This window comes from Excalfactoria chinensis, chromosome 9 (assembly GCF_039878825.1).
Source record: "Excalfactoria chinensis isolate bCotChi1 chromosome 9, bCotChi1.hap2, whole genome shotgun sequence".
Taxonomy (NCBI): domain Eukaryota; kingdom Metazoa; phylum Chordata; class Aves; order Galliformes; family Phasianidae; genus Excalfactoria; species Excalfactoria chinensis.
Genome location: NC_092833.1, coordinates 10,334,285 through 10,359,691, shown reverse-complemented (window position 1 = coordinate 10,359,691; position 25,407 = coordinate 10,334,285). Strand labels below are relative to the sequence as shown.

Below are 25,407 nucleotides of genomic sequence, written 5' to 3'. Positions count from 1 at the left end.
ATGGGCTTTAAAACAAAGTCATTTGAGGGAAGCCAAAGTATGATGTAACAAGCCACTCTGCAAACATAAATGGTTGTTAATGTGGTGTAATCCAGCCCATTTAGTCAAGCCAGTGTTCCCCAAACCTAAGGCTTACAGCATCCTCCTGCAACCCAGACAATAGGGAACATCCTTGGAAAGCACCTGAAGGAAAGGTTACTGCTCAAGTCAGATTGGCCATCATTGCTCAGCTGCCATAGAAAAAACATTCTGTTTTTACTGACAAATTTTCATTGGACTTACCCTCCTTCAGCTCTCGATCTGGTTTTGGTGTGGGTTTCTTTGTTAGCGACAGCCGGGGCCCGTCCTCTGGCTCACTGCTGATACTTGATGGGACACTGAGAAGCAAGAGAGAAGAAGAGCATTGTGACTTTGGTCACAGGTCTCCATGTCTGGGAGTTATGTTGCTTTGCATATATTGCAAGCCAATATGTTTAAAAAAAAGAGCAAATTAATATTTCATACAGATGTCCCAAGGAGAAACCCAATGGAAAACTGAAGGTTTTTTTTCCAGTAACAGGAATAACAGTTTCCACCAGCAAAGCAGGGCACCCAACAAACCCTTCAGAGCAGTCTGGCTTTATCCACCAACTTTCCTCTGCTCCACTATTTGTTCTGAGGCACTCAGCTATGGGAACACCTGTCATGGCCACAGCAGCGTGCTGAGGTGGCTGCTGATGGGTATCACCACCACAGTCATGTCACAGGGGCCTGAATGAGGTGCTGACTCACCTGTGCTCATCTTGACGGGCACCGTACCTCTTCCAGTAGTTCTGAGGGAAAAAAGGAGGTCAATTTCAACTTGATACCCACACACAGCCTCCACTCACAAGGGCAACACAAGATGCAAGGCAGTCCTATGGCGGTGAACCCCTGAACACCCCACTACAGGGAACCCAGGCCTTACCGGCTCTGTATAGGTGAACCCCAGGCCAACTGCAGCCACCCGCAGGAGATGAGACTCCAGCTTGTACCGACGCAGTAATGCTTTTGCTTCCTGAAAGAAACAGGAGAAGAGAGGAAGTTGCACGTGGAATCTCTTCCAATGTGGGATATTCTTTGATTCTAAACTGGGGGATGCTTTGGCCATGCTTTAGAGCAACCTCAGGAAACCTGAAGTCCCCAGATACATGTGAATAGTATCACAGAAAGCCTCTGAATAGCTGGGTAAGATGGTGACATAAAGGACCCAGAGCAGGAGGCAGGCCCAGGATGCTGGAGCAAGGGCCTTGGCTGGGCTGCACCTCAGTTTCCCCATCCTTTTCCCATGAGCAGCAGCCTGGGATACTGGATTGGCATCATAAAGGTAGAAATTATCCATCTAAGGGTTTCTTTTTTAATGAAAGATATATATATAAAAAAAAAATACTGGGCTTTATCCTACTTCACAAAGTAAAAAACAGTTGTTTTGTCACAGAAAACTTCAAACCAAAGGATAACATTGAAATGCTTTTCTCAGCATCTGTTATTTTCTCCCTGGATCTGCTTTCTCAGGAGAGAGAATCATTATTTTTGTTTCCTTCTTTAGCTTTTCTCTTTTCAAGCACTTCACCAATTTCCCTAAGGAACGGAATACCCAATTCCTGCCCACCTCTCCAATGGGAATGAGCCTCTGCAGGGTTGTGATGGGAGGAACTGCTCTTCTGCAATGTGAGAACAGCAGCCCTATGCCTGAGAATGAAGATGCTCTGAATCCCATCCCTTTGGATGACTGAACAAACACTGCCTGCTTGCCTGACCCAGCCTCACCCTGCTCCCCACAGGACAGTCTGAGCACTCAACTCCAAGGCAGTGACTCAAGTATCAACACTTGACATCCCAAACTTCCCTTGGGAAAATATTTTCCAGCCCTCTCTTAACAGAGGTTGCCCTCTGCTCAGGGCCTCATTACATTCCTCCTCCACATCTCCTCCAGAGCACAGAGGGAAGGGAGGGCTTCTGCTTGAGGCATGTGGACATTGCCCTCACCGCCCTTCCTCAGGCCTTATTAAGCTGAAGGCTCCATTTACAGAAGATTCTGCTCTCCAGCTTCTCCCCCCATGTTCTCGATTTGCACCATTACAATCAGCATATCTCCACCTGGCCCAGCAGCTCCACATTTGCTTTCAAAGCAATGCCTATGTGGGAAAGCTGCCATGCTGCTCCAATTCTGAGCCAGATGCTTCTGTTAAAACCTACACCAAGGGCTTGTATGGGATGCACAATCTCACCTTTCTGGGCTTGATAGTGGCTGGATCCAGAGTACCTTCCAAGAGGTCCTCATAATAAGCTGCATTCTCCAAGACATCTTCATCATCTGGGTGGAAGAGGAGGTAGGTCCTGGCACACTCCAAGGCTTTCACATAGTCACCAACTGGGAGGTAACACAGCAGGTATTAGGGGCACAGCCTCTTCCACGTGCGGTTGCTCTCTGGGTGTTCTCCACCAACACATTAAACCTCTCATTTTAGAGAATAAAGCTTTTTAAAAGGCCTGCACACTATGTAAGAAACACAGCCGACTCCAGCTCTCTTCCCACTGCACTGATGAATGAAGAAGCATCTGATTTGAACGTAAATGTTGACCCTCACTCATTCTGCCCTTTTCAGGAAGGCATCTACTACATGAGATAATCAGAATTCTGCCTTGGCATTCTTTTTTAGAACAGAATGTAACAAAATACCATACAGGACCACAAAACTGATGAAAAGGCACAGCTAATGGAGGCGACTATGTTGAATAGTGGCATTTCACAGCTGGAAATCTGCTCTATCAAATAGCATTACTGTGCTCTTTGTTGTAGTTTCCATGGAAATAAATAGAAGGTACTACTTTTGGAGCAATCTATGTACATAAGCTCGTAATTATTTATGGGTTTCAGAAAGCTTTAAACTTATAAATCCCCAAAATTTTAACACTGAAAAATCAAATGAAAGGATCCCCCAGAAGAACAACCTCTTTAAGAATAATCATGTTTAAGTTTGGGCTTTTAAAACTGAGCTGGTGGTTTAAAATACTTCTGGTATTTTACTATAATATGTAACTGTGCATTTCAGCTGATCCAAAAGGAAAAGGACTTTTGAACAGAGAGCTTCCCCATACCTTTTGCTTCCTAATTCTTCCAGACCACGCCACTGCACTGTGGTAGCACAGACATCATGGGGAAACATCCTGATATCCCATGGAACAAATCATACCTGAACAAAGTTCCTGAACAAAGTTCCACCACACAGCAAGAGCTGTAAGGAGCGGGAAGATGGGCCTTACCTCTGTAATAGGCAAACTGCAGGTAATCGTAGTGGAGGGGAAGGAAGTTTTCGATGGGTGAGATGCGGCCCGAGCGCGTGGCAAGTTCTCGAATGCAGTCATGTTTGCAGGCCAGGATTTGCATGTAGTGATCTGAGAGAAGAGGGAAATGATGATGCTGACACCAGGACAGACAGCAATCATGCTTTTCCAACTGAAGGATGTGCAGCTTCCAGCCCAGCAGCGACTAAACACCTAGAGGAATGAGCTCAGCCTCCTTTCCAAAGCCAATGGAGATTCAGTCATGTTTTGCCCATCCCGGAGAAGTGCTGTTCTTCTGCCAACTGTAGAGGGAGCCTGAGCATCTCTTTTGCACCCCAGGAGATGCCACCACTGCCCAGGAAAGTGCAGGGTAGGTGCTCAGTCCCAAAAGCCAACCCCAAAGCCAACCCCAAAGCAAGAGAGGTGTGAGGACACTGCAGCCACTTTCATAGCACCAATCAGCTCATGTTGGCAGCAAAATCCCTGCACTCATTGCTTCTCAGTGATATATCTCTTGGGGTAATGAAAGCATGCGGTAAACATCTGCCATCAGCACGTTTTCTGATCAGTGGGAGTACACAATTCAGGCATTGTATCAGCTGGATGATGCCGAAGCCAAAGCTGACATCTGATTCCCGTTTGGAGCCTTTGCTGCAGTGTAAGTACAAATCTACTTTGCTTGCTCTGTTTCTGTACACCATTAAAAACTTTCAGAAACAAACACAGGCTTGAGAAAAAACATGTGCTCAGCTACCAAAGCACTTGTTGTAGCTGCCAAGAAAACAGCCGGAGGAATCCGTGCTGAAATTAACTGGAAACACAAAACAGCCCCCATTTTCTCCAAGCAGGTAGCCTGAGCAGCTGTCTGATTTACAACATACACCCAGGGTATCGTACTAAGGAAAGCAAGGAAGAGAAAGGACATAAATAATTTTGTTGTCATTCAGATCTCTTTAAACATCCCAGACCTGGAAAAAAATCCATCAATGACAAGAACTGCTTTCAGTCAGTAGTCAGGGTACCCAAGGAACAGGCTGTATATACTGGAATCAGTGCACTGAAATGCATCTGTCCCTGGGTGGAGAGGTGTGAATGCTTCTACGCCTTGCAATGGCACAACAAATTAGTTTGGAACTGAAAAAAGAATGGGGCTTCGGAGAAATGTAAATACTCATCCTGTACTATAGCAGTAACATAAAGATTTAGGTTGGAAGGGACCTTCTAAAGGACCATCTAGTCCAACTAAGTCCTTTTCCCACTATATCAGGCTGCCCAAAGCCCCATACTACCTGTCCTGAACACATGGAGGGGGCACATTCATATGTTAGTGGTTTCTCATCTTGGTAGGTTTCATTAAACTTCCTGTTGCTAGGCAAGCAGAACTATGCAAAACCAAAAACAATCTGCATCTGAGTGAAATACTTCCCATGAAAGAAGCAAAACTGCAATGTATGATGCAACTCCAAGACCAAGAGCAGATAAATAAGAGTTCTTCTAGCAAACAGTTTTTATTGCTCTTTTACCCCTTACAACAAATTACATGTAATCTTATTCCCAGTGAGAATAAACAGTTTTAATGCCCTCTGGCTCACTCACATGCAAATCCAAAGATTGCATAGCCACGTTCAATTCTGTCCAGAGGCTTCAGACAAGACCATACTTAGGTGGGCCTTCGCTAATGACAAATCCATCCCTTTGGATGGGAATGAAATCTACATCCTGAGCCTTTTTGGCAACTTTCCTGTCCATCTGGAGCAGGGCCAAGTCAACTCAGCTGCTCTCTTCATGTGCACTGAAAAAATCAGAGAAAATATAACCAGTAAAGTCTACTTATTAATTCCTGTGAGATTGCTGGGAGAAACCAAGGCAGTTCATGCTAAAGTGCCTTTAATCCAGCTCTAACTGAATGCTGCTGATGCCCCATACATCTGGAAGTGTAATTCTTCCAGTTCATTTCCTTCTACTCAGGACCAGAACGAGATGCCCTGGTTCCCTGTCCTCTGTATTTGCAATTTCTGGTCTTAATCCTGCAGCATTACTCACTAACAGCACTGAGGGGAGAAAAGACATTTCACCAAACTCAACCAATAGCATGTAATGCTGTAATGTAAAAATGTGATAGAAAGTACAGCAATAATAGTGAGACATCAAAGTTCTGGGCTGCAGCAAATGGGAACAAGCCCAGATACAGCAGCCACATATGCAAAAACAAAGGAAGAAAATTTGCTTACCCTTAGAAGACCTCAAATAGGCAGATATCACCAAGGAGATACCCTCACCACCACTGCTAACCCTTAAGTGAGGTCTGGGAAGGGGTGGATCCTGGCTCCACACCCACAGTCAATTGCATTCATCTGAGCTCCCCTGGGTTGGTCCTGCTTTCCCACCAGGTGCTCATTCGACAGTTCAAGCCATGAGTCAGTGTTTCTGCTACGCAGCCCAAACTCAACAGTTAAAAACACTGACAGTCCACTGGATGAGAACCAGTAAGATGCAAAAAGATCTCACCTGCAATAGCTTCGTAGAGGCCAGCTTTATATTCCAGGTATTCGTGTTCCTCAAACCTCTGTGGTCCCTCGCACATGATCTGGCAGTCCTCATCCTCAGCATAGTATCCTTCCAGTGCACGCTCCAAGAAGGTGATGGCCAACCTGTACTCCTCTTTGTCATAGTGCCTGACACCAGCACTGTAATCCTCCTGAGAAGCCAGCAGGAGACAGTCAGCAGGTACAGACCTCTGTACCATGGGTGCTTTTTGGAAGAAGTACAAGTGGGCAAGGACAGAACAGTCTCCCTACTCATATACAAGGTGTAAGCACTTGCACCAAACCACACTTAAGCTGTCAGTGGATCTTGTGAAATCAGAATGTCGGGATGGCTCTGACATTCATGTCGGCCTTTCTCCTTAGAGAAATGTAAAAAGCTGTCCCTTGACTGTCACTACACACTGTCACCAGCACAGCTGTGCCCTCCCAAGTGAAAGAACCCAGCCTGTATGAAACAAATATGAGCTGGTATCTGCCCAATAGTGTGAAGGAGGGTACCCATCAGAGCTTCTGGTATGTAATCAACACAAATGACCTAGGAGCTCCCTGAAGGGAGGGACTGAGACGGGGACAAAGCCATCATAAAAATAGTAAGCAGTGCTGTGAAAACAGGAGCTGACTTGGCTTAAAGAAGAGCTCTGAAAGGGAAAGTTTGTTTTGCTGTATTATAACATGGACCTTGGCAAGAACCTTTCCATTCATAGATGATGCTCTCTTGGCCTCCCAAATCTCTTTAGTCCAGACTGTCTGACACTTAACCCAGGCACCTCTTCAGCTCAGACTCACCATGTGTGGCTTGGCCTCCCGGTCGATCAAGCTGACTTTCCCTGCTGTGGTTTTGTAGTTCTCAATGTCCTGCTGTATCTCCATGTGCTCAGGGTTTGCCATGAAGAAGGTGTGAGCTGCATTTGCTGCCTCCTCCAGCTTGTTCAGCTGTAACAAGGTAAGAAAGACCATCCAAGTTGGTGACGTACAGCTGTTTGTGAGAGTTGGAACTAGATGATCTTTGAGGTCCCTCCCAACCCAAGCTGTTCTTTGAATCTATGATTCTATCTGCTAAGAGATGTAGCTGGACACCTTTTAGACACCACTGGGCTGGGCAGTGAAAGGATAAGCAAGGTAAACCTGAATGCAGAGTGTACAGAAAATGGCTGGGGACTTGAGACCATTTATTTTGCTCAGATGTGTACTGTTGCAAAAAACTGGACCCTGTTGATAATGACAGAAAGGAGTTTACCCTAACGTGTCCAATTATTTTGGGTTTTTAAGTTTATGACTGAGACCAGACATTAGTGTCATTCAAGAGAAAGCCTCCTAAACAAATACAGACAGAATGCTCCACACATCCGCAGCTGCAGGATGCAGGGAGCAGGCCAGATGTTCAGGTGAACATCTGCATGACCCATAATGTCAGATGCCGCCTGCACAGCTGAGACACTTGCTCCTGAAGGAAAGCAATGCCTCTGCCCAACAGCAACGTGCAGAGACAGCAGCAGGGAACATTTGCATGCTGAGCAGGCTCTCCCAAGCCTATCCTGCTTGAGGCATGCATATGTCCAACTGACATCTCAAATGGCGAAGCCATGGCTTCAGTTCATCTGGGCAAGGGGAGTCCCAGCAAGGCCAGGGCAGGGCTGGCTGAGGATGCACACATGAATACCTCTGAAAAAGAGCTGAGATCCCAGCTCCCACCCACCCCCGAGAGCTGCTTCTTGAACACCAAAGCACCACTGCACTGCACAGCCCATAGAAATGCAGAAAATTTGCCCTGTGCAAACTTTAGAAGATTTCCAGGATTAGCTCCGTGCTGACAGCGGGTACAGAGAAGCTTTCACTGCCAGGAAAGGATCTGTAACAGTTTATCCCTTGGCATTTCCCACTGTTAATTCTGTTTCTTCTGTCTCACAGATACCATAAGTGATTTCCCCAATGTCAAAGCAGAAATAGGAGCAAAGATGAGAACCAAATTCTGAGACTCAGCTCCAGATTTCTCTCAAGCTCTTGATTCTCTGACTTCCCAATGCTAAGAAACTCCTTTTAATGCAGATTCTGACTTTGGGGTTTCTTCTAATTGCAGACTGCAAAACACCTGCATTTAGTTCCAGATCTGATTTTGCCTAAGAAAGCTTTGCCAGGATCCCAGTCTGCAGAATAAGCCCTTGGTTTCCCAGCAGGTGAGCAACATCACTGCAGAGACAGCACAATAAAACCCCCAACACTTTCCATGTAGAAATAATACATATATACATATTAAAAAAAGAGAGAAATTCTTATTCAGAAATGTATATCCCATCCTCTAAAAACTCATTTCAACATAATCCCATCCTGGAAAAAGCACATCTCAGCTGGACAGTGTCTGGTACATACAAAGCACTGATCAGAGCATCTCACAGTGGGAATTTTCAGGTCACACTGAGTGCATGCAGGAGCATCGCTGCACCCTGCAATCAGAGAGGCTGTAACAGGGCAAGAGGATTGTTGGACAGAGCTTTTGACCTGATCCAGAGGTTGCTATTATTTGAGCTGCTATTTGAGCTGCCCAGAGAAATTACATCTTTTCACACCACAGATGTCTCTTCTTTTCTGGCAGCATCCTGCACATGCAGACTTAAGAGAGCAGACACATCTCAGCAAGGGGGGGCTCCCATGAGAGGCAAGCCGTGTCAGCTGGTCATGGGATAGATCATCCTATCCATAAAGCTGATGAAAATTGCCTCAAATGATAGGACAGGCTTAGCTTTTCCTGGATAAAACTCACCCCCATGAGATAAGCAAAGTCTGATCTCTAGACACAGCAGAACTCCCTTTCCCCCAAAACAAGGCTCACCCCATGCTTTGTCCTGCTGACTCCTCACAGCAGAGATGACCTTTTGATTTTGCTAAGTGGACTCAAAGCAGAGCATTCCAACTCAACACTTTGCAATTTATCATAGCCCACACTTGCCTTAGAAAGACTCAAGTAACACAAAGAAGCCAACAGCTGCTAAGTTTGGGGGAGTTACTAAGTGGTTGTCTGTATATAAAAGCAAATTCCTAACTAGTAAGTAAGACACGTTCAGAGAGTTGTACTGACATTAATTATGAAACACTTCAAGGAAACCTTTGCCAAATTCACTAGGCACTAAAGGATATTTTGGTGTTTAAAGGCCTGGGCTGGGACTCAGGGCACCTGGACTCAGTTCCTGGCCCTGTCGCAATCTCATTGTGCAGTCATTGGAAAAATCACATTGTTTTCCTTGTGCCTGTTTTTCCATTGTTTTAAATGAGTAACGATAATAACAATAATAATAAAAAGTATTTATATTACAGGGGAATCATATTGTTTATTTAGATGCCAAGTAACTCAGGGACTGTAAGAAAAGCACGTTACTGATTTTGATCTTAGTACAGCTCTCAGGACATAATGTAAATGTAAAACATAGCGTAACAACCAACACTGAAGGAAAATCAGCAAGGAAAAAATGACAACTGTGGAAGCACAACCTTGGTATGTACTCTAAGGACTCCTTGTTCACATTATTGGGATGAGATCTCTGGAATGCTGCTACAGCTTTACACCAAGCCCTGGGTACGTCAGCCAAAGCAGACACCCCAGGTCAGAACATCAGCAACTAGGTAGACCCTGGAGCACCCTATCCGTGTTGACTTTGCCATGACAACAGACAGAGCCAAGAAGGGGAAAACATATTTTTTAAGTGTTTCTGGGTTTTGATACTGATTTTTCTTTTTCCCATGGAAAAATGGAAAATGATTTTAAGAAACAAAACTTAAGATCAAAGAAACTGATCAAACTTAACTGATCAAACACAAAAGCAGTTGCTTATTCCATTCCCATCAAGGACATCACTGGCCTGGACTCACCATGCAGCACAGTCTGTGTCTCAGGTGTACCTCAATGCCACCGCACAGTTGATACTGCCTACTTGAGAAAAGGGTGGTGGTACACAATATAACCAAGACCTCAAACAAATTTCAATATTGAATTCCCATTCCACTGAACATATTATCAGACAATGGCAATTAGAATTACAGAATTGTTTGGGTTGGAAGGGGCCATGAAAGGTCACTGGCCCAACTCCCCTGCAACAAACAAGGACGCCTACAGCTACAATCATGGAATCATAGAATTGCTCAGGTTGGAAAAGACCTTCAAGATCATCAAGTCCAACCTCAACCTTAACCATACTACCCTAACAACCCACCTCTACATCATATCCCTGAGCACCACATCCAGATGGTTTTTAATAGACTACAGTCATAACTCAACCTATTCCAACATTAAGGTATCTTCAGCATGCAAGACACTTGGAATTTAAACTTCTTTACTGGGGGTGAAGAAGCTTTACACACCAGAAAGATCCCCCAAAACCCTGCAGTACTGTGCACGCATCCACCTTTATAACACCTCAGGGAATGGCTCCGTGCTTGAGTTTGGTACGGAACTGCAGAGAACAAATTTCAAACCATTCATCTGACCCAGAAAGGTCTCAAACCTTCCATCCAGCCCCTGGTTTATTGAACAGATGTTGTTTGTTCAAAAAACTTTTCCACAGTCCCACTGCTGCTGTGTTTTATCAAAGGCTTAGCACACAGGGCTCTGCTTTCAGGAGCGGGTAAGCACAGATAACAAGGGGAATAAAGGACTCGGTTTCGTGAAGGATTAATCTTGCTGTGTCTGTGCAAAGATTACTGCCTGGGTGCGTAGAAGCAAGTAGCATGAGATGGCTATAAATAGCGTGTGACCTTGTCTCAACTGTTTTATTACTGCAAATGGAGGAGGAGGAGCTGATCAGGAAACTTTCCGTCTGCTGATGGATGTGTGTGCTGGCAGAAAGGTGCCTGAGCTGCCCACAGACCCCATCTGGAGAGCTGGCACAGGGGGAGCTTCTCATGAGAAAGGAAGCCTAGGAAGTGTTTGGGTTTCTTTGTTATTCCAGCAGACAATTTTTCAGCACACAAACATGTGGATTGGTAGCGCATGGTCAAAAGAGCTGACTAGACACTGGATTAGTCTAAAGCAAGTGGCAGATACTTGGAAACTTAAAACTGAACTGAGCAAACCACTTCAACATGCTTCATGGAACAATTTTTTCTTTCAATTAACCAAGAAAGAAAGCAGACGTTCTAACTGATCTCCTACTTGAGCCACACTGGTGCTGTCTTATATAAGCCTTCATGTGGGTATGCAGAGCGGGCGAATTGCATCCCCCAGGTGCTGGGAGTGCACTGTGCAACACAAGTACTCTTCTCTGCCACAGATCCTTGTTAAGATCAGCACTGGGGTGATCTTAAGTTATAGTGAGACAAACTCATTTTGAAGCTCAGAGCCAGAGAGCACCTTGGTCCCCTCTTTCCTACACATTGCAGAATCACAAAATCAATAAGGTTATAAAAGACCACAAAAAATCAACCAGTCCAACAAACAACCCATCCCCACCATGCCCACTGACCATATCCCTCAGTGCTGCATCTCCAAGGCCCTTGAACACCTCCAGGGATGCCAACTCCACCACCTCCCTGAACAGCCTGTGCCAGTGCATCACCACTCTTTGGAAGGGTGGTCATCCCTCCCTCCCTCTCCAGCATATTTTCTCAAACTCTTCCCAGACACTAAGAACAAAGATTTCAGCACGTTTGTGATGCTGCATTATATGCTTAGATGCAGCCATGGTACAACCAACACCTCACGTGCAAACAGGTCATTACTGATGGCAAGTGACTTCCTGCTAAGCCATTTCCCAGCAGGAAAGCCCCTTCCCACATAAATCCCAAACACAATGACACACTGCAGAACTCATCCATGGAGCAAGCAGTGGGAAATGTGTTTGTGTTTACTGAACTTTGACCTAACCCACTGTGAAAAACACTCCCAGGCAAATTCTGTCCTACATAAACACTTGGCTGCATTTAATGCACTATGATGACGGCTGTGCTGTGTGTGAAATAGCATTTTTAATGAGGAAAAATTCCTAGAATACACAGTGCGGACTCTCCTGGCAAAAAGAAGAAAAATATCAAAATCCCTACAGCAGAGTTTTCAATATTGGGCACAAAACCCCATGTTTCCTTTCCAGCCTCCTGTAAAGCATATGAGCAGCAAACAACAGATTCTACCAACAACCCATAGGCACAAGGCCATGGGTGGGCTCCTCTACCAGCTGTACCTGGCTGGAAATACTACAAGGGAGCTATAAAACCAGCCAGGCTTTCCAGAGCAGAGGATTTCCCATGCATAGCCTTCCTCCAAGTGTTGAGGTGAGCAGCTGAAAGGCTGGGAGGTATTGTGGGAGCAAGAGGCAGATGGGGAGGCTAACAGGGCATTCACCCCATGGTAGGAATGCCCTGGGAACATCATATTCTTTTTCCTTTCCACAAAGCCTTACAGCCTTAGCAACCCAAAGGCATTTGAAGTGGACCAGAAACAAAGCCAACACATCTGTGATGAGAGCTGAAGAGATGTGATGACACAGAGATGAGGCAGGAGATACTTGGAAAAGGATGAGATGCTTTTGCAGACAGCCTCACAGTGCCTAGGACTAAACACAAGTGTCATCCACAACACACGGATCTGCATCTGCACAGAAACAAACTTGAAGTGTTTATTCCACAAGTGTATGCCTGTGCCTGACAGGCTGACGCCATCCATGTGCTAAGAAGAAAGCACAATAGCAGCTCCTCCTGCCTGCATAGCACCAACAGCACTTCCCTGCCACATATGCAAGCATGCAGCAATGCAACTCAGAGATCAGACCTGAAATGAGCAGAACACCAGGGGCTCTCCATCTCCAGATTATGTGTTTTTCCTGCTTTTCTCTCTCTCCCTTCTTCGAGGCCCACAGATCAGTAGCCTCCCAGTTCACATGTGGATTTCCTATTGCTGACAGCACCCTGGGATGCTGCAACTGGTTGATAACATCAAGCACTGCAGCAGACTTCTGACAAAGCTGCTTCCCCACTGATATCTGCATAGAAATAAAAACTAAAGCACTTCAGAAAAACACAACAGGAAAACCTGAGACAAACAGAGGAATTCTTAAAGCAGAAATTTCCTCCCTTTCCAGCCTTGGACATGATGAGCTGCTGAATGGCCATCAGGGGCCAAAGCTTCTTGTGAAAATGCATCTGCTTCTCTGCTGTTCCTCAAGACCATCCAAGCAGCCCTGCAAGCCCCTAGAAAATGCCTCTGTGTGAGCACACAAAGATTACTCGTGACCATTGCAGAGCCAGGAAGCCAGGCTGATATGGTGGACAAAATGATGCCCATTCTTGCAACCCAGGAGTTTTGACAAACAGCTTATTGAAACCCTGAGCTGAGCCTGAAGTCTGCTTCTCCCTGCTTTTCCCTTTTGCAATAGAAAGGCTGTTTACTACAGAAGGCACCAACCTACTCCCAACAGTGACTGAGGTCAGATAATTCCATTAAATAAACAAGTACCAGAGCATTTGTTTAAAAAGCAGGATGCATAACCCTGGGGGTGGGCTGCAAACAGCACTGGGCTATCTAAGAAAGAGCTTCTTATCTCCCTCTGCTCCAAGCAACTGCAAGACAGCACAGGAAAAAAGAAAACAAACTAAACCCCAAAGAGAAAACAGACTCATAGCATATATACATATCTCCACCACATTCCAAAGCCTTGTAAGTCTTTAAGGAAACGTTTTTGATGACCATCTTTTCCTCTGACGCAACATTTCTAGAATACCTTTTCCAGGATTAGATTATAAACCAACAGATTACAAATCCCAATTGCTGAATACTTGGAATCCATCATGATGGTGCTGGGACAATACAGCATTGCAGGCCTGATTAAGGAAAACATCACATCATCACTCCAATTAAATGAGCATCTTGTAAAGACTTGAAAAAACTGCACTACTATGCGGATCTGACAGATTCGCCAGGCACTGGACCAGCATCCCACTGCCTTTACCAGGAAGCAAAGCTTGCTGAGAAAGGGAAAAGGTACGAGGAGGGAAATGAAAATATATCTGCAGTTCTGCAGTGTAACCTCGGTTGTTTTGGAAAAGACAAGAAAGGCCTTGCAGAGTGCACCAACTGTATGGACTGCCAAGCTGGATCGGTCTAAAAGCTCCCAGGAGTGACCAGAGCACCAGGATGGAGCTAAAAAATGGGGACCTTCACACAGACCATCACAACTGCAAACAGCAGCTCATAGGTTTCCTGAACTGGGAGTTGCCTCTGCACCACTGTGCTTAAAGCCATCCTTGGACCTATCCTCCACTGAGCTGTGTAATCCTTTCTGGAAGACATTTATATAAACTGCAATAAAGAGGGGATTTGGGAGATTTTAAGACATCAGTGTATTATTTCCAGCAGACCAGATTTATAGCTAAGCAAGACCTGCTGCTAGGCTCCATGAGAGTTTTCAGAAGATATGGGGTTCAGAACAGCTGAGGTTGACTCAGGAACAAAACCACACTGATAAAGCCATATTTGTGCTTTCACCATCAGCTTACCCAACACTGCTGAAGAAGCAGGTATTTCACTTGGAGATGACCTAATCCCGTTCTTCCAAATGTCACTCTTACCCTATTCCAGCTCTACAAACAGATGAGCACTAATTTGAGAGAGAAATTCCTCGCTCTGAGGAGAACAACACCAGCCTCCAGAATGATATTCCCATCCTCACCCAGGGGCACAGACAGCTCAGCCTCATGGTGCAACCCTGCAGTCATCTCTTGTGGAACTGCTCCAGGGTAAATCTGGCTCATGCTGCAGCCAGCAAGGCCACATACCACTTGGACAATTGCCTCCATACATGACACACTCCACAAGTCTCAGCTGGATTTGCTGTTTCTGAAATGAAAACACTTTGCTTGCTTTCCCCAGCCATAGGTCGGTAATCATTGCTGAACACTTATCAACTAGACGGCCTTCATTTCCTGAAAGCCTGGACCTAATTACTCCAGGAAACGCTCAGGTTTTTGTTCAGACACTGAGAAATGGTGCTTTCTGAACCCTCCTCTGCAAAGTCAAACTTTGCTCTGATTAGCAGAGGGTAGAGGAGGGGAAAAACGCAGCCAAATCCATAGGCAAACCAGAGTGATCATTCACAGAGATGCCCTGGCTTTGCTTTACATCATTAATAATAAAAACAAAATATCACAGCTACTCCATCTCCCTCTCTCCCTTATTAATCCTAGCTGAGCCTGGAGGGCCCCTGGAAGAGGTATCACTTTCCCCAGCTTGTAGGTAAGGAGTCCAAAGTCTCCCTCAAATCACAACCAGCTCTGATCTCTATTGCTGCAAGGAATGAAACCAGCCCTCTCGGCTCCATCTCTCCATCATGACATTTAATCCAAGAGGGGAATGAGAGAGCCTTTGCCAAGTGACCTGCACACAGAGCACCACTTTCATGCCTCTCGTTGTGCCACAGGGCCAGGATGTTGAGTTACAATTGCCTGTTTGTAATGGAACATGACGTATCGCCTTCAAATCAAACTGCTGGTTAATTAGTGTACAAAAAGCCCTACAATTGCACAGTAATGGAGTCATAAGATCTGCTGCTGCATAGGTTTCACTGTGTGAGCTGCTGCCTGCCCTGCTAGGAGTCATGATTTCAACAAGGAAAAAAGTCCTGCCTGACCAACTCTATTCTACAGTAGTTTAACTGCATCAATGAACAAGAGATGAGCCAATGATGCCATCTGTATGGCCATCATTAAGACCTTTGACACAGACAATCCCCCACTGGCTCCTCATCCAGTGTCAGCCTCTTCATTTCCCAGCTCTCATTGCCACAACATCCTGAAGGATGTGTGTATGCCCTGCAGGAATGAAGCAGGTGTTTACTCCATCACTGCTCACCCCATTCTGCCTTCCCCACACAGGAGAAGGAGGCTGTGGGGCAGCTCTCTGCCTGCCCAGCTGAGGACATGGTTGCATTCAGGATCCTGCAAGAAGTCAGTGTTTGAACACAGCACTGGGGCCGGGCAGTCTGGGTTTCTGCTTTTAGTTCCTGGCTTGGTTTCTGACTTGCTGGGAATCCTTCAAGAAGTCTCTAAGCTTCTCTATGGTTCAGTTTTGCCGTCCAACAGCAATGCAAACCTCCTGACCCCAGTAGCCGGGAGCCTGGATGACAGCATTTAAATACCTCAGATGACATTTCAGGGCTTAAGACATTGCAAGATTTTTCTGTTGATCTTAAAATTACGCACTGTTCTTCTGCAAGAGCTCCCTCAATCCTTATAAGTGGCTCTTTGTCACTGTTCCCATCCCCACCCGCGGTTTCTCTTTGAAAGACAAATCTCATAAAAGGCTGGTTACAGAGACACAAATCTACACAGAAGTCAAATAGGGTCAGGGTCACTATGGTTCTGCTGCCCAGAGCTGTGGCCAGGAAAGGGTGGCTGCCTGCCCTCCACCTAGTCTGTCCATCTGTCCAACATGGGTGAGGGGGGCTCCTGCCCTTAGCAGAGAGCTGCTCCATCTCCAGTGGAAATAGCCAGGACAGAAGAGGTGGATGGTGCCAGGATGAAGTAAGAGAGTTAGGAAAAGCTCCAACATCCCTGATCAATCATGCCCAGACAGTGAGGGTTCTACTTGCACAGATACTTTGCTTAGATTTTTTTTTGCAATTATCCACAAAGCAAAAGAAAAAAATCTGGTGGCTGAGGGAACTGCCAGATGTTGATTCAATTCCCCCCCCCCTTCTGCAAATGTTTCCATTTGTTGAAAACCAAATTTGCAAACCCAGAAATCCTCAAAAAAATTATTTTTTTTAGTAATGAAAACATTGCAACCAGCTCCAGTGACAGCACATGACGTGAATGAAGTCATAGGAACTGCCTCGCTCACCGTGTGCTACCAGGTCTGAGTTTTTCCTAGCTTAAAAGAAGCAGATGCAGCAGTGCAGGGATTTTGAAAGGAACTAATGCTAATTATGTTGATAAGAGGTAGTGAACCTAATCATCATCAAGTTTACCAAGTTCCTATAACTTGCTTAAAGATGACCCATGGCTGCAACCAAAGCAGGCAGAGGATGGAACTGAAGACACAGCAGACAGCAGGGCAGCTTGGAGCTAATGGCACCCCCAGGGCTCACCCTAGGGCTCACTCCCTGGTATATGCATCTAGCCACAATGTTGTATTTAATTTCTGGTTTCCTTGTTCCCGTTGTTAGCTTTTTGCTTCTGTATTGTTTTAAGAATCATTCTTGTCACAAGGTCTTTTTGTTCAACGTGCTGAACAACAGCTGTTCATTTCCAGAAGCCAATGGAAAACCATTCATCTGTTCTCAGCCTGGACTACTGTTAAAGAAGCAGAGCGTACTTCCTCCATAAAAGAAAAAAAGAAAGAAAGAAAGAAAAAAGCCTTAGAAAAAATAAATATGGAGAACCATTGACAAATGTGTTTTGGTCATTGCTGAGGCTGACTCAGTGCATAAATCATCGCAGGTGTAACTATGCTGGAAACACTCAGCTTTCCATCCAAAGTAAATCTGGGCCACAGAACTGAACCCATGAGACCTAAACAGTGATTTGGTCAGTCAAATGGATGCGTGGGCAGAGTGGCATAACTATCACCAGCTCTACATTCAGCACTGTGGGTTGTTAGCTGCAGATGCTCGAAGCGATGGCAGCATCCCTCCCTTCTCCCTGGCACTGCTCAGTGCAAGTGCCCCCCCCCCAGGGGTTCATGCCATGTTTGTGGGGTGCAGGATGCTCCTCAATATGAAGAGTGGATGGGAAGTGCGTGTTCAAGCACTGTCATGCCACTCTAACACACAGGTTCCCTTTAGAGGCTCTCTGGTCACACTGTGCATCTGCCCAGCCCTATGCTGAGACATGTCAGAACCCCTGGTGTCTGCAGATCACACCCAGCTGATGCTGCTGAGCTCCAGTGCTGGCACACAGCAGAAGCATCTCAGGAATGAGGCAAGCATTAAAAAAAAATACGGTTTCCAGTGACAGCAGCAGAAAGCTCTCCAGCTGCCAGACCACAAACAAGCTGGAGGCATTTCCTTCCCTCGTCCTACTTGACATAAGACCAGAGCCAAGCTCCTTCTTCAGCAGCTCACCAAAGAGGTTTTAGCATGAGACCATCCATATGTCTGATCCCCAGTTGCACAGAGAGACCTGTCCTCACGCTGGCATGGTGAAAAAGCAATGATATATGGGACAGCATAGCAGCAAAAATGCTGTCTTGTGATGGGTCAGAATGAAAAGCATCCACCTCCAATCCTTCAGGAAGCCCAGGCTGGATTTTATATCAAACTAAAAACAGTAGCAGAAGCCTTTGAGCATTCTGGCAGAAAAAGAAACAGTGATGCTTTGTGTGAAGGATCACAAAAGACCAGTGGCTCCAGCTGAGCCTTCACACCTGCTATCACCTGGGCATGGATAGGAAAATGGGCAGCTTTCTGCAACTTGATATTCACACTATTCTCCAGGCACAGGCTAAGGCTGCTTCACCACACCTGGACACCTCAAACCAGGGCTTCAAGGCAACGTCCACCTCTCACTTGTGTGTCATATTGCTCACTTTTCTCTTATGACCAACAGGTCAACCAAGCTTGCAAGCACTTCCAGTTCCAGGCTGGACAGAGAAAGTGGTCAGACTTACAATTCCACCAGCTGCACAAGGAAGTAGGAGACCTTACTAACCCTCCCATGGAAAGGCTGTTATTCATTTATATGATGACAGTGGCCTAGAGAGAGCAGGTAGGCAGTGCTTAGAATCATGGAATCCTTAAGCTTGGAAAAGACCACTAAGATCATCTAGTTCAACCATCAACCCATCCCCACTATGCCCACTAACCACATCCCTCAGCATCACATCTCCATGGTTCCTGAACACCTCCAGGGGTGGTGACTCCACTATTTCCTTGAGCAGCCTGTGCCGAACCCCCATCACTCTTTGTGAGAAGAAACTGTTCCTAATGTCCAACCTGGGCTTCTCCCAGGCCAAACCAAACTGAAGGCTTCAGGAAGTCCTCATGCTGCAGACCTCAAGAATGCAAAAAAGGGAAGGTTCCAGAGACCAGTTGGGAAGAGGAGGACAGCGAGGACAAGAGGCATATAATAAAGCTCAGCTTTTGGAAAGCACATGGGCCCAAATAATGTGAAAAGGCTTTACGACTCCTCAGGCAGGAAATAAGTGATGACATACAGTCATGTTGCTGTGTCAACAGCTGACACATCGCAGCAGGGTAATTTCAGACTCCCAAGTTACTTGAAAAGCTTTCTTTGAAACAGCAGTGAGGAGAGAGGGCTTGCTACCCACCCTGCTGAGCAATGGCCCCTCACAGGACCTAACACTGTGGGTGACCCCCTATCCCCAGGGAACCAGCTCACCAGACAGCTGCTGATACAAGGCCAGAGCACCAGCCTCCCTTTCCTTTCTCCCTCCATGAAAACAGTATTCCGTCCCAAAATGTGCTCAAAAGGCGCATTGTTGTCTGTCCAGCACATGCCACACTTGATGCTAGCCTGGAAATCATCAAGATTGTAAGCTATAGCACTTCTGAGAGTCTGCAGCCAGCAGGAGGTGACTGCCCTTCTGTACTCAGCACTGGTGACACAGCACGTCAAGTAATGTGTTCAGTTCTGGACCCCCCACTACAAGAAAGACACTGAGGCCCTGGAGCATGTCCAGAGAGGAACAATGGAACCATGAAGGGTCCATTAAGGTTTTCCAACCTTAATGATTCAGTGATTCTATTCTATGATGCTACTACCTAGAACCCAGTGCTGTCTGCCACCTGGGCAGGGCAGGATACATTGCAGGAGCACAGAAAGGAGACTCTGTACAGGCGAGGGGGTGTTTCTGCTTATCAGGCTTTGTACAAGACTTGGTAACAGCAGAAAAAAACAAAACCTAGGAGCTTTATGGAAAGGATGCCCTGAATCAGCACAAATTCTACCAAACCCATCCCATCTCTAAGGAACAGCTCTGTTTACAATCTGGTTTAATTTTCCAGTATTTTCTCATGTTAGAGAGAGCCTCTGCACAGATACGTCTTTCACAGGGTTTTGCTTCCAGGAGTGGCCCTTCCTTTGGGAGCAGTTTGCTGGGGTTACCCAGTGAGCTCATAACCCTCTGCTTGGAAGGCAATGCAGGAGGAAGCACTCTGGACTCATATACCAGAATAGATTCTCTGTTCTCAGCATAATCATTTACTCCTCCTGCTCCTAGGGACCTGTCCTTCTCCCAGGACTTGTCCCTGCTGAAGCACTGGAGCTCCCTGGTTGTGTTGCCCAGCCCAGCAGCAGTGCTGCATCCAAAGCAGGAGGCAGGATCACAGCCCATGGCCATGACTCACCCTCTTGGCCCTGCCAAAGAAGTAGTTCTGGAGCGAGTCAACGACAAGGAGACTTAAATTAGAAAGCTGGTGAAATAAAATGAGAAAAATTCCTGCACAATGAGTGAGAAGGTACCCACCTTTCTCTGGAGCAAAGAGGAGCAGGGGAGAGGAGGGTGGTGTGCAGGGTGCAGGAGGTATCAGCTCTGAGCATCACTGCATTCACACAAGGGCAGGCAATATGTCAGTATAATGCTGAATGCTCCTGAGTCCATATACTGATGCAAGGAAGCATCGATACTTAGAACCAGTCCAGACAGCAGCAGATCTCCTAACTCTAAAGGTACAACCATGGATAAAGCAGATGGCAATGCTCCCAGGGGTTCCTATGCATTGTCTGTCCTCTGGGGTAAAGGCTGACTCCACAGCTTACGTAGTGCCAGGTAGAAATCCGCATTTCTCTTACTTCAAGCATCATAACAAATGATTATAACAAGGATCAACTGCTTTTAGCCGTCAAGATCACAGCTGATAGAGGATGCACATCTCATGAGCAGTTACAGCAAAAGGAAACCAGAACCCTCTTCTGTGTTTATGTCCCTGTCCAGGACACTTCCCACAGGACATAACAGTAGATTCTGGCCTCACAGCCATGCCTAAAATGTCTGCCAAGTTCCAGCCCACAGCTGAGATCTGATAGCCACCAAGCAATGTGGAGTGATGTCAGCTCAAGGCAAGGAGGCTCACCAAGCCAGGATCATTTTTCACACAGCCTATCTGGGACAGAGAAGTGGGACAAGCACTGGGAACAGATGCAAGATGTTGTACCACAGCCTTGGGCCATCCCTGCACAACTGGCCAGAAGTGCTGGATCATCTCCCAGGCTGGCAGGGTAGATATTGTCAAAGGAAGAAAAGCTCTGATTAGGCCTTTCTCCTGTTAATAATATCAAACCCGTACATTGCTTTCATTGGCAGTCAAGCAGAAAATGGTGCAAACAGGAAAAATCCCAAGTGAAACGGGCTGGAATAATGTGCTGCCTCCAGGAATGTCACTCGTGGGGCTCAAGTTTCCATTTGACCATGGAGAGGCCCATGAAGCACAGGCTATCAACTCCTACCCCCAGCTCCTGAGAATCCTCCCATGCTTCCACTTTCACATTGCTGGTGAATTGGTGTCTCCTCCAGCCACCACCAGCCCCTGGAGGCATGAGCCAGAGATGCTGCTTCTCATCTAGTCTTCTCTGCTGGAGGAAGAACAGCCCCAGTTTCAACCTCCAAGGGCCACAAAAACACACTTTCAACTATTGGTAGGCAGCATTCACCACAGTGACTGATCCTACAATGCATCTCATCTCCAGGATTCAGAGCTAAGCAGAGTCATAAGTATTTTTCATGTTCCTTCTCTGTGTTGTCTCTTCCACCACCATCATTACCACAAGAAAGGCTGAACTGAAACTGCCCCTTAATTTGCAGGAATAACTGAACAAACAAGGCAGCCGCAGCCCCTAAGGAGGTCCCAGTGCTGCAGTGGATTTTGCTGTATATTCACTTGCTGTGGATTCTGCTCCCATCAGTTACTCACTCAACATGCTCAGACACTGGGCCAGGACCAGCGCACCCAGATGCCAGGACTGGATGGTTTCTTATGCTTTCAGTAGTCCATACATAGAACTGATGTCCTTTCCACACAGAGAACAAATTATCTCCTTGTTTTCAAGGAGACACTTCCCTCCCACACATCCTCCTAATGTACACTTACAGCTCCTCAAGGGGAGGGAAAGGCCAGAGACCCCCATCTCACACTGGCTGCGTAGGTGGGGAAGGGGAGCTATCAGGGCCAGGACTTGGGTCACGCTGGCTACTGGCAGTGCTTCAGCAGGCTTTGCTGGAGGAAAAAGACAAAACCTTACCAAAAAGGGGGGAGTGGGGGCCGGGGAGTTAATGTCATTAAATATCTGACAGCTGGAAAATGTGAGCAGCCATTGTTTGCAGCCCCCCTCCTGCTCCTCCTGCCAAACAAGGCTGCTGAAAGCAGCAGTAATAAAGCATAAAAGCCAAGGCTGGAAATACTGACTCCCCTCTCTTCCCTGCTGCTCCCAGCATGGGAACAGGATGGCTCCGACCTCACCCTGCTCCAGCCTGGGGGCCCCCATCTCCCATGCTGTCAGCCCCCACAGTTGCAACAGAAGCAGTTTTCAGCAGTCAGAGCCATGACCCTCACACTACTCCTTCAGTATGCATGAAAGTTTTAGGGTTGGCTGCAGGAGAAGAAATGCAGAGTTGAAGACACACGTACCAGCTGGTGGACACCAGAAGTGGTCAACACCTCTAGTAGTAATCAACAGCTTGCTCATCTCTGAATCTTCCAGTAGCTAAACTGGAGACCAACTATAACCTTGCCACTGGTCATTTTTGAAGGTAGTTTTTGGTGGGTTCTTTGTATATTTACTGTCCAGATTTCAATCTGAGTAATGGCAGCGATGGAGTGAAGGCCAGCCAGACACCACTCCTGGCTGGTCACTGAGGAAGAATTTTTGGCCAAGGGTCTGACAGAACCCTGTAATTCACAGGCTCAGATGTTCCTTAACCAGAATTGCAAAACCTCAGGTCCTGAAACAACTGGGAAAGAAGCTGGACTTTGACAAGGTATTTTCACCTCACTGCGTCTCTGTGAGCTGGCAGTGTCCCTTAGGAATTTGGTGACCATGTTGTACAAACAACTGGTATACCAGAATCTTGGGTGCAAAAGCAGTAACATACACACGGCTCAAAAACCTTCTCATTTGGATTAATCCAGCAAGACAGTGAATGAGTCCAACACCCAACGACCTTAAGAGCTCTTTACATGGCATGTCATCAGATCACACAACTGCAACACATCTATAGCAACAGCCTGACATATACACATACGCAATCAGTGGAACAGGGATCTCAGACAGTGATTTTCTCACCACTTCCTCTGCTGAGTTCCACGCACTGCTGCAGAGAACAGGAGGATTCTGAACGAGGATTCACATGAGGACAAACCACACTTTCCCTGGCATCTCTCTCGCTTGATGCCCACCAGCTCCGAGCTGAGAAGCAGAGCACCTCCCAGCAGCCTGTTTCAAAGCCACCATGGCTCTCCCCAGGCCAGCTGCCTTCTTCCACTTTGCCTTTATCCAACTGGGAAATGCACCTTTAATTACATCCATTTACGTTCAAACAGCCTACTGAGAAATGAGTGGATTAAAAGCTAATCTGGAAAAAGAATAAAACCTATTGTGGTGCAGCCTGCGTACTCCAGCAGTGATGTAATGCAGGCACTGGGATTCCTCCCAAATGAGAGACACTGGGAATTTTGTAGCTGCACGGCAGCCAGCCCCAATACCTGTGATGCATTCAGCAGATGGCAGAGACCAGCAGCCTCATTCATCTATTTATCTTTGATCTTATATCCTCAACCTTTCTTCCAAGTCTAAACAGCCACTTTATGACAGCGAAGACTGAGGGCATTTCTGCAATCGAATCACAAGGTTAGTAGTTGCACATGTTTGTCTCCAGAAAGACAAAGAGCACACTGCTCATTCACACCCTTTGTTCACTCCACAGCCATCCAAGAGGCACACATGGGAGTTCAGCTCAAACTCAGCTTCCCCACCGCAGCAAGGCTCATGCTATCAGCACGCTGGATGGATGTAGGTGGCTGTGGAGTTTGCACTCCAACACCTCCCTGCTTGCATTTCCCACCAACAGCTGCAGCCAGGGTTGCTCAGCCTCCAGTTCCCAGGAGCAGACCCTGCAGCCAAGCCCAAAGCTATGCAACCTCTCCTGCAACTGGATTTCAGAGTCCAACAGCACAAGGTAGGAAAATGCTGCAAAGAAATTAAAAAAGACCCATGAAATTGGCCTGGAGAGCCCTTCCAATCTATCCAAGAGACAAAAGAAGGCAGCAGAGGAGAAAGAAAACTTCACACCTAGTGAGGAAGTTCAACAGCATTGTGCAGACCCACACAAAACCACCCAGCTTTGCTTCCCCTTCCACAGCACAGCCAAGAGGCAGTGCTGGCACGCTCTTCCTTCTAATTAAACGATAGCAATTAGGCAACATATTTTTTAAGCTCTCCTCTCACAGCTGAGATTGCTGTTCCTTGTGAAAAGGCTGGCTTCAGCATGAAACCAGTGGCTCTGGTTGAGTGCCAAATACGCTGGGTCAGAAAGGGGAAGCTTGATATGTAAACAACCTGGTCACTAATTACCCTGCGCTTCCAAATGAACTGCTGCGGCTTCACTCCATTAGAGCCTCTGCTTCTTCACAGCAGGATAAGGAGGGATGCTGGGAGAAGCAAGAGTGGCAACAGCAGAGCCTGGATGATAGAAGAGGAACACCACCACTGGAAGTTCAGTGGACTGGATGGGACCCTGGGCAGCATGATCTGGTGGGGGGCAATCAGGCCATGGCAGGGGGTTGGAAGCAGGTGGGCTTTAAGGTCCCTTCCAACCCAAGCCATGCTATGATCTATGCAGTCAGGGAAGCCATAAGCCAAATTCAAAGAGATTTCATGTTTGTTTGTTTGTTTGTTTTTAAATCATCATGGCTGCCCCTCCTCTGCTTCAGTAAGGGTGAACATTGCCAAGGACACGCAGTAAATCTGTCACACATCCATGCTCCACTTCACTCTCAGCTGAATATTTACAAATTTCCAAAGTGCTAAACCTCTTCAAGCCATTCAGCTCCTGCTTTTATCTGCTATATCTACAGTGATTCAGAGCTTTTCCTGCAGCTATCCTAAATTAATTGGGGCCAGAAATTAGGCTTCATCTGTAACCTTGGAGGTCAACCACATCATTTTGCTTCAACGTGCCAAACAGGCAAGAGGAAAACAAACACAGAGTTTCCTCAAGGAAGATGGATGAAGAGCACTGCCCCAAAGAAATGCAAAAGCCCTAAACTGAGAAAGTTCATTTAAAATAGTTAGCTATCTGTCTAGATTATGGCAACACTTCAACACCTTGAGCTAGCAAGGTACAGGAAAATCCACTTATCATAGAGTATCCCCAGTTGGAAGGGATCCATAAGGATCATTGAATCCAACTCCTGAGGTATCCTAAGGTACTTCCAAAAGGAAGTGAAACATTGCACGCTATTCTGGGAGGATGCTACCACAAAGGGGAAGAAGCACCATGAGAGCTTCTCCGGGGACCTCACTCTCTTGCTCATCAGCCTTCTTCCTGTGGCTGCTGGCAGCAGTGCTCCATGGTAGGGACTTTGGTCACAGCTGCGATACAGCTCACAGTTCTCAGTTTGTTCCC

The 25,407-nt window shown here is 46.5% G+C and overlaps 1 protein-coding gene across 5 annotated transcripts in view; it reads right to left on the bottom strand.

The window, feature by feature from the left end:
* Positions 1-25,407, bottom strand: part of P3H2 (prolyl 3-hydroxylase 2) — a 53,739-nt gene that overhangs the window by 4,906 nt on the left and 23,426 nt on the right. For all 5 annotated transcript variants that reach the window (XR_011904692.1, XM_072344866.1, XM_072344863.1 and 2 more), the window contains exons 2-8: positions 6,639-6,785; positions 5,815-6,004; positions 3,286-3,417; positions 2,250-2,392; positions 947-1,036; positions 772-812; positions 283-377 (exon numbers count right to left, since the gene is read on the bottom strand). Coding sequence is in view for 4 of the 5 variants with exons in the window: in XM_072344866.1 (XP_072200967.1) it covers positions 283-377; positions 772-812; positions 947-1,036; positions 2,250-2,392; positions 3,286-3,417; positions 5,815-6,004; positions 6,639-6,785 (838 nt within the window). In the remaining variant the exon portion in view is untranslated. The remainder of the gene's footprint in view (positions 1-282; positions 378-771; positions 813-946; positions 1,037-2,249; positions 2,393-3,285; positions 3,418-5,814; positions 6,005-6,638; positions 6,786-25,407) is intronic.